Genomic DNA, 10,149 nt, shown 5'->3' with positions numbered 1-10,149 from the left:
AGAGAGAGAGAGAGAGAGAGAGAGAGAGAGAGAGAGAGAGAGAGAGAGAGTTGGCACTGGAACCCAGTGCAGCTCGCTGGTCCTCATGTTATGTAATGGAATGTGCGGGAGGCCCCCTAGAACAGCTGCTGGTTCTGAGCATGCTCAGTGACACTCAGCATACTGTACAGCTGAAAAACATGGAAATGTGGTAGAAAACTGTACAGTCCTACACTGAACATGCTTCAAATTTACAAGTACAGAATCAGTAAAGTGTACAGAGGCTGGATTTACAAAAACATGGATATATGTTCTTGCTTTGAACCTTATTTTCCCAGCAGAAATCTTTATCTTAACTACAGCAGAATCAGACATACATGTGATCCAAGTTGACTGTCATATCAGAGTTTGCTGCCAGTTATTTATGAACTACTGCAGAAAAACAGGTCTTCACAGACTAGATCCTGTTTGGCAGACTGTTTGACAGAAGCAGTCATGTGCCAAAGTGATATTCATTCACAGGGAAGCCTGGCACAAGTCCGGGCAGAGCTACCCTTTGGGAGCACACACACACAAACCACACACACACACACACACACAAACCACACACACACACACACACACACACACACACACACACACACACACAAACCACACACACACACACACAAACCACACACAAACACAAACACACACACACACACACACACACACAAACCACACACACACACACACACAAACCACACACAAACACACACACACACACACACAAACCACACACACACACACAAACCACACACACACACACACACACACACACACAAACCACACACACACACAAACCACACACAAACCACACACACACACAAACACACACAGACACACACAAACCACACACACACACACTCAAACCACACACAAACACACACACACGCACACACACAAACCACACACACGCACACACAAACCACACACAAACACACACACACACGCACGCACACAAACCACACACACACACACACAAACCACACACAAACACACACACGCACGCACACACACAAACCACACACAAACACACACACACACACACACACAAACCACACACACACACACATAAACACACAAACCACACACACACAAACCATACACACATACACACACACAAACCACACACACACACACACAAACCACACACACACACCCAGACACACAGACAAAAAAGCCAGAGAAAGCAGTCAATAGAGCATTGCTTTTCATGTACTGCTGGGCTTTTAGGGGATATTCTACTATATTAACCAAGTTCTATCAATTTTCACCAGAGAGTGCTCAAGATCATAGCTGTGCTTTCAGTAATAATCTCTGTAACAATGCTTCTACCAAGGTTAGGGTTATCTACGTTCCTATAGTAGGGTTAGGGTTATCCACGTTCCTATACTAGGGTTAGGGTTATCTACGTTCATATACTAGGGTTAGGGTTATCTACGTTCCTATACCAGGGTTAGGGTTATCTACGTTCCTATACTAGGGTTAGGGTTATCTACATTCCTATACTAGGGTTAGGGTTATCTACGTTCCTATACCAGGGTTAGGGTTATCTACGTTCCTATACTAGGGTTAGGGTTATCTACGTTCCTATACCAGGGTTAGGGTTATCTACGTTCCTATACTAGGGTTAGGGTTATCTACGTTCCTATACCAGGGTTAGGGTTATCTACATTCCTATACCAGGGTTAGGGTTATCTATGTTCCTATACTAGGGTTAGGGTTATCTACGTGCCTATACCAGGGTTAGGGTTATCTACGTTCCTATACTAGGGTTAGGGTTATCTACGTTCCTATACTAGGGTTAGGGTTATGTACATCCTTCTACTATGGTTATGTATGTCCTGATGGGCCCAGATGTGCGTCCGGTGCTGTGCTTGGCCTGTATTAAGACACTGACTACTGCCATTTTGGGGAAAGGTTAGTGTTAGTGTTCTTCTTGACTCTTACCAGGTTTCTGGAAAAGACTGCAGTAGCCTGATACACAATTTGTAGCTTCTTCCTGGTTCTTACTGAACCAATCAGAGCTAAGCCATGCTGTCTGGTAGCTGTTAGAAGCATGCTTTGTGCTGGGCTTACATCTGTAACTTCTTTTGATGTGACAGTTTTATTAGGTAAGCCGGCACTGATGTGTGTGGTGGAAGCAATTAGGCATCGGATCTTTTCTGCAAAAACACACATAATGACAGGATGAACTTTCTGAGCAGTTAGAACAGGGTCACAAGACACTAGTCAACTTTTGCACCTCCGTCTTTGATGGAGCAACGCACCCTTACATGTGTGCATGTAAATGACACATACATATAACTGCAATGTGTTAGAGGAGGGTATCTTATATAAAAGGACATGATGCAGTGGGCTGCAGTAGACTGGATCCAGGGATGGTGCTGAATGAATGAATGAATGAATGAATGAATGGATTAATGAATGAATGAATGTATAATGGTGGCGTTCCACTGTGCGAGTACGCTCACAGAGGAGTGGAATCTAAATCTGTTATTTTTCAGGGTGACATTTTGTACATTTCCTATATTGTTTTATCATCTTTCCAAGTTTCATGTCTTTCCTAAAATAGAACCTACAATAGAAGACTTTTTATAGGGTTTGGAATGTGATTTCCAACAGCCATACAGCGTATTAACTAATTATCAATCTCACAGCCAATCAGAACAAGTAAACCATTTTTTTTTTTTTTTTTTTTTTCTGGTATGCTGAATCTATTTCTCTGTTTTATAAAATTTTATGCTGGAGCAGATTGTGTTTAATAATCACTTCTGTAAGGGTCTCCTTAGTACCACAGAACAAATACTGTAGGTTTCTACTGCCATCTAGTGGACGGTGCGAACCATTGCACCAGTCTGAGACATCCTTTAGCTATATTTGATGTTCAAGCAGGCTTAACACAGAGCAACAGTATAATTAGTGCAGACATGATCAGACCACAGTCAGTATAGACAGACACGTAAGGGATGTGCCCTGTAAGTATGAGGCACTCAGTAGTACCATCAACTGAACAACATATAAACAAAGGGCTGGAAAAAATCTGAAAGGAATTTGTGTGTTAGGGGGCTCTTTTTTTTTCTTTCTTGTTAAACATATAATACTATAACAACTCTGGCTGTTACTTGATCCTGTAAATGAAAACTTTCGAGAGTCCAAACGAGCATTAAAAGAGTTATTATACAACTATAGGCATCTATAGCACAACCCCAAGAAGCCCGCCTGGTAGAGACCAGTCAGGCAGGCCGGGGAGCTCCAGTCTGACAACGGGTTGAAATTTAAGATCCCCAGTCGCCTCCTCTCCCCTCCCCACTCAGACCCGTTATTCTGGGAGCTCGAGGTTGAGGCAGCTCCATAGGTAAGAAGCGTGCGCATTTTCTGCGGACGGAGTGGTATAGTTAATTAGCTCAATTTTTTTATTTGGTTTCAAGCATGATTTTTGTTGCTAGTTTTGGGGTTGCAGGGAATAGTTCAGTGTGGTGATTTAGTGTAAGATGGCAGCGTGCTGCATGGGCTGGTCTTTAAGGATCAGTGCTACTAAAGTCAGTGGGAATCCTCGACAGATCCCGAGGGGCTGTTCTTAGTCCTTAAGAAAATGTGATTTGCTTGCGCACGTCGTGTCTTCACGTTTTAAGCTTGCACGTGCAGAGAAATAAAAAGTCAAACCTAAACTACACCGTCATCACCTCCGCGCGCGACCCGCTGATGACAAAGATGCGCACGCGCAGGCCTACCCCCTTTCGAACAGTTACACAAAAAACATCAAGAACCGCAGATTCGTGTACTAAAAGACCTCCTGTCTCTTATATATTGCGGATGTGTAATAATTGATCAGTGATGTTTGTTGGTCGATTCACGTCTTCCCATAGCTCGCGAGAAAGAAAGCACGTGTTTAGTTTGTAGTAAAAATACCCGTGCTGCATTCTCGAGGCTATACACGGAAGTAAGTGCTGTGGTTCGCGCGATAGCTTCACACGTCTGCGCGCTTCTGCCGGTGATGGCCTGATGTTGGACGGCCACTTGGCCGTCGTGCTTTTAACTCATAATGAAGGCTAATCGTAATATAAGCACACATGCATCTGTGATGTTAAACGGTAGGATATTCTGTAGTACCTGAGTCTGCATGCTATCACACAGCCCCGTGTCTCTGTAGGGTTGATCACTGTAAGCGTTATGCGTAGTAAATTACAAAGCTTAAAGGCCACGTTAATCGTTATGTTTGTAGAATAGCTCCACTACATTACTGACTACCGGAGTCTAATGGGCCGCACGGCTGGTGACGCTGCCTGCTTCCCAAGTCATACTTTATTTAGTGAATCATGTTTATTTCGCAGTAGGCCTGGATGTGACTACTAAACGGTTAAGTCTGGTTGGTCACTGCTAAGCACGAGGTTATAGTACTGTAACGTAGCTACGAATCCAAAACGTTACTGATGTGCATCAGTCGGTAGGTACCGTGCTGGAGTAACGCAGGGTGCCATCAGCTTCAATAAGAGCAAGCCGTATCCATATCGGCTTATAACACGTTCTGTAATCGTAGCTTTATGCGTAATCAGGAGTCACTAACATCAGGTCAGTGTCTTGTGTGGTGAAGCCTTGGCAGCAGAGTAAGATGCACCTTAGATTAAGATAACTGGACTAAAAGATTAATTCGTAAGAACTAGAGAAGCCTGGACTACTGTTGCACAGCTGGCCGTGTTCCCTGTTGCCCAGGACAGGGAGCTAAAGGGGCGTCACCATGCCTGCAGATGAGGTCTACCAGAGGAAGGGTGGAGCGCACAAGAAGTCCAAGAAGGGCAGGGGCAAACGGCAGGTCAATGAGCGGGCCGGCCACCAGGAGGCGCTGCTGCCCCCTCTGCTCCCGATGCCAGCAAAGCCCGCGGAGGAGAAGAGAAGACCCTCGCGAGCCGAGGAGGAGTCGGTGCTGTCTGTCGGCCTGCAGGTGCTCTGCCCCTACCTGCTGGCCGGTGTGGGCCTGGTGCTGGCCGGCACGGCGCTGCACAGGGTGCAGGTGAGATGCCGCTCTGCTGCTCGAGAATATTGTTGTAACCCACACGCAAGAATATTGAACATGCTCTTCAGCTTTAGGTTCTAAAATGATGGTTTTAGAGTTCAGGTGTGTGTGTCGAACACACGTGTCTGCCAACTGGTGAACTGAACTGGTAGTGGTTGTAACATATGGCTGAGTTTACCCAGGGTTGATTGTCCAGTCAGTCAAATAGATTTGCTGTTTGTATAGAGTCTGTTCCTCACAACACTAACCAGAAACTGATTTGGTTGACTTGATCGCGCAAGAACATTTTTACTGTCTTTGTAGAAAAGTCTTAAAAGATTTGAGCAATGAAAAGCATGTGTCTATGAAACAGGAAGAGCACCTGAAATGCACTGTGCAATGGCTGTAATGTGGTGAGGGAGTGTCACACTCTTTGGCTTTCGGCTGCTTGTGGCTGGACACGTGCTTCTCTGGAGCTGCCACCCAGGACTCTGGGAGCTGTTCATTTCACTCTGCAGTGAACATATTATTTGATGCAAAGTAGATCAAGCAGGGGACCATAGGCTTTGTTCTAGATAAGAGAAGAGCAGTAAAATAATTCATTTCTATGCATCTGTTTAACATGTATTGATATGTTTTTATTTGCCATTCAAAGCACATTAAATAAAATAAAGAAACGATAGAAAATCACTGACCATCTGGCACATTAGATCAACTTTCCACTTAAAAGTGCTGAAGTCTGATTCACTGCCATTGAATCCTTTCTATTAAATAACTGATGTAGACTCTAGAACGGCTCGTATAACAGTGGTGAAACTGCGAGGTATTCATGTCACCTGTTCACTCCTATAACATGCATATGGAGCTGAACTACTAATGCAGGTTCCTCAACGCGCCGCGTGTCCGCTGTCAATCAGCGCTCTTGATTAGAGGAACCGCCCGTGTGAGTGTACAGGTTAGTGACGGACACCGAGCATGAGCTGCACGCGTTTGCATGGCTGTCTTTGGTCCTTGCGCGCTACCCAAGAGAACAGTTACAGAAATGAAAGCAACCATCTTCAAGAAAAACAGTTGATATTGTCTGAAGAATCACGATATAAAGAAAAATCGACTAATTTCGACAGAAGCAAGGAAAGGACTCAGCTGAAGTGCAGGCATAAATCGGTTAGCTTCTCCAGATCGCCTTCTCAGCATGCACGGCCCTGCAATTTGTCAAACTTTGCGAGAACATTGATAATGAGAACAGTGAGAATTAAATTTTCATGTAAACACAGTAACACTACACTGGTCGTTTGCCGCTTGTCCTTTTAGCTTTGTTTAAATTTTGGATCAAACATGGTCACAATTCTGTAAGAGATGAGGAATCCAGAAAGATGTTATTGTCCAGAAATACAATCTGGGTTGGTAGCGTGTGTGTGTAAAAGCCTCCTTCTGGACAGTCATACTCACATCCACAAACATGCCACTGAGTGAAGACAAGTCAGGGTATAGAAACAACAATGCTCCCACCTTGAATAGTTTCAAATCCAACCATTGTTTCTGAATCCATATCGGGCATTTACGTTGTTCAGCTGTTAAGAACACAAGTTTTGATGTGAACTCTGAAAATCCTTGAACTGCCACTTTAACCCTTAGCCCGTACCAAACAGTTCTGTCAGGGTCTTTTAAAGCCATCCGTGATTCAATTCACGTCTGCGGATCTGAGGGGCGTTGCATCCTGACATGGGCGTGTTACGGGCTCCAGCAGGAGGCGTGGTGTTGTGGAATGGTGGCGACACAGACTGCAGGGAGAAATTGCTGCGTCACTGTGATGTGCTCGTCTCAGGGCTCCCAGTCTCAGGCTGATGTCTCTCCATCGTGCTCTCTCTCTCTCTCTCTCATCACTCCCCCCTCCACTCTGCGTGGAATCGGTCCGTTTGCTGCCGATAAGACAGAGCTGCAGGTGGGCGGAGATATGCGCATCAGCATGGGCTGACACCTGGCAGGGGGCGGGGCAGGGCTGAGACCAAGCTCAGGACGTGAGGGACAGCCGGACACTAACCGCATATCCAGCAGAGGGAAGGCAATGAACGAAGAAGAGGATGAAGGATGAGGGATGAAGAGGAGCTTCAGTGTGGTTGTCAGGGGGTGGGGTGTGCTTATGTCACGTGGAGGGGGCAGGGCTGCAGGGAGGGAGGAAGGAGCTCAACATGTTTGTTACTACTCCTGACTCCCACACCTGGCGTGAGGCCAGAGCCTTTTGCAGTGGATGACTAGCTGTGAGTGTGTGTCAGGAGCCGGAGTGAAGTGTGTGTTGCGATGGTGGTGAGTCACGACACTGGTGACGAGGCAGGGACACCACGAGCGTGAGCACATACTCGTAACACACACACACACCTGCATCTCTATGGTAGAACGCTGACAAAAATAGATGTGCTGTCTTGATCCCGCAGCGGTTCGAGTAAGGCGGGTGTGTCGGGCTGTTGGGGAACTGCTCAGGACATTACCCCGTCTCACCAAACGCGCTCTGCCAGCGAGACACGTGCTAGTGGAGTGGAACCTGTCCAAAACGAGACAACTCTGGAGGATCTATTGACTGCCATGGACCGAGGGAAAGTGTATGTGGACGCTAAAGATATCCACTAGCTTGGACACATTTTCTGTTGTTTTTTGGGATGTTGAAAAGTAACGATTATGACCATGAAAAGTAGCTTTACCATTTCTCAAGTATCAACAAGTCATCTGTAGGACCTCTGTGTGGGACAGAGTGGAACAGACTGGCTTTTTAATGGTTTAGCGGGACAGGGCACAGAGCAGTCTGGGCTACGCAGCGTCCTGACATTGCTGATTTCCGTTCCTGCCCTGTGGAATACTAAGAAGGCAAAGATTAGGAGTTAATTTCTTCAGACTTCTGATGTCTTCTTATGTCATTTGAACCCTGTAAATCATTTTTATCCAACTGAAGTTTTGACATTCAGAATTCTTTGGTTATTTTTCACTGGGATTCAAGAATTTCCTGCTTCAGCATGAAGAGCCAGTCAGGGGGGCGCTGAAGCTCCATCTGTGGCATCCAGCAAGACTTCCAGGAACTGTCCCCTGACCCAGCAGACCTCTGAAAGGCACCTCGGCTGGTGGATGCAGGAGCAGAGATGGTGGTGACACAGTTGGAACTGGAGTTGTTCTACCAGGGGAAGAAGCTTCGAGGTTTCACCTGTAAGCTGACCCGGTCGGCATGTGGCTTCCTGCCCGAGAACTCCTGCCTCATTGCTGCTCAGGTCCTGGTCCCGTACCTGCTCTCTGGACTGGGCATGGTGGCAACTGGAATCCTCATGGATGCCATTCAAGTAGGACCACATCTCACAGTGGTCTGCATGTCTGTCGTTGAGTTAGTTGGCAGAATACTTGCTGAAATTGATGAGAAGTTGTAGCTCATTCTAAATCGTTACATTTTCACATGACCTTCCAAACAATGTTCATTCTTCATACTATTTTCATCTTTTACATATATTTTTTCATATATTGTAGTTTTTTATATATATTGCAGATTTTTTTGTTGTTTTTTTTTTTTTAAATCACACATCAGTTTATTTACAAGAGGTTTCCTTCTAAGGTCATGCTTGGTGAGCTTTGTGCAGTGCTTGTCTCCTGGGTCTCTCCAGCAGGTCACTTCCTTTTGTCACTGTTAACTGTGAATTTTCATTAAGTATTTAATTTCCAAGTGTTTTGATCTAATCACAGGTTGTCTAAAAAGTGTGTCTCAGCATCAGAAAAATGCTGCTGTCAGCATAACCCTTATTTGTTTTCTGCTTAATATCGTTTAAGAAGGTTGTTTTCCTGCTGCCTCATTACAATGCTAACAAGCCCAGCCAGGTTGCCTGTGTTCTCCCTGGTGCTTGGAGTCTGTGAGATAAGGCCAGGTGCCCTGGGTGCCAGTCTGAGCTGTTTAACTGATGGGGTGGGAGGGTTGAGAGATGGGCAGCATGCACTGATGAGCCAGTGTGTGAGTGCTGGTGATATAGTGAGCTGCACAGCCAAGCCAGCTTTCAGAATGAGGTTCTGACATGACAGCTGGGATGTCACACGGTTTATAAATACACACGCTATCTTACTAGGCACTGCGCCTGTCTGCTTATTTAAACACTGGCCTTATTTTTAGTTACTGGGTTGTGGGAGGACTCTCACCTGCTAACACTCTAAAAATGGCCGTGACTTACAGTGGATCGTTTTTGTTCACGTGTTTATTTTTTAAAATCTAACGTGTGGAATTGCTTTTCTGTCATCCACACACACTAGCACAAACATTGAAATGATTGCTAACTGTCGACATTTCAGCAGCTGCTAGACATGTGACTGACTGTGATGGTGATTTGTAATGTTCGAGGGTGATGACAGCTAGTGTTTCACATCTGACCATAAAAGCCGTGTAATGTATAAGGCAGTTTATGGCAGTTTATACACACTAACCTCATCCTCAGTAAATACTACTAAACTGAGAACCCTGGTACACTGGGACTGTTTCTGAATTTGTATATGGAAGGAAGGTTGCTGGTTCAAGCCGCAAGTTGGCAAGTTGCCACTGTTGGGCCTCTGAGCAAGAACCTTAACCCTCAATTGCTCAAGTTGTATTCAGTCATAATTTTAAGTTGCTTTGAATGAAAAAGTGTCAGCTAAATGCCACTGCATATTGGGAACACCCCACAAAACCTGCTGTCACAGAGCCGCTCCTGTACTGCAGAAGACGCATCCTGCTGTCATCTCTGGGCTGTCACGCACCACGGAAGGAAGAGGCTGTCGGTGGATAAAAAAACAAAAGTGAAAAACTTAATCGTTACTAATTACAATTATAAGAAAACAGAGCCTCATATTTCCATATTCACTGAGTATGTATGAATTTAATCCAAATAAGTTTGGGGTAGTTCATATTTTAAATGTGCCAGCTAACTGGCCTGACGTTTGAATGCCTTTGCACATACTTTATAGTGATGTTCCTAAATCACTCATACTTCAGAGATTAGTGAGGAGTGTATATACGCGTGAGAAAGTGAGCAGATTTCAGACACAGCGTAGGTGTTTTCTGTGTTTCAAACTCAATCAAAAGTTATCCACAATATTTGATGAGTTCTAAGCCACCAGTTGGCCTCTACAGGCTTCAGTGC

The 10,149-nt window shown here is 45.1% G+C and overlaps 1 protein-coding gene across 5 annotated transcripts in view; it reads left to right on the top strand.

The window, feature by feature from the left end:
• Positions 1-3,307: 3,307 nt before the first annotated feature.
• The window catches only part of LOC113572317 (solute carrier family 41 member 3), a 14,938-nt gene continuing 8,096 nt past the window's right edge, over positions 3,308-10,149 (top strand). Inside the window, exons 1-2 of one of the 5 annotated variants that reach the window (XM_035522375.1) lie at positions 3,308-3,379; positions 4,735-5,032. In XM_035522375.1, the coding sequence (XP_035378268.1) occupies positions 4,760-5,032 (273 nt within the window). In that variant the 5' untranslated portion in view covers positions 3,308-3,379; positions 4,735-4,759. The other 4 variants (XM_035522374.1, XM_035522372.1, XM_035522373.1 and 1 more) reach the window with 4 other exon arrangements.

Source organism: Electrophorus electricus, chromosome 24 (genome assembly GCF_013358815.1).
Source record: "Electrophorus electricus isolate fEleEle1 chromosome 24, fEleEle1.pri, whole genome shotgun sequence".
In the NCBI taxonomy this organism is placed as follows: domain Eukaryota; kingdom Metazoa; phylum Chordata; class Actinopteri; order Gymnotiformes; family Gymnotidae; genus Electrophorus; species Electrophorus electricus.
Note: the sequence above shows the minus strand (reverse complement) of the source record. Positions and strands in the feature narration are given on the sequence as shown.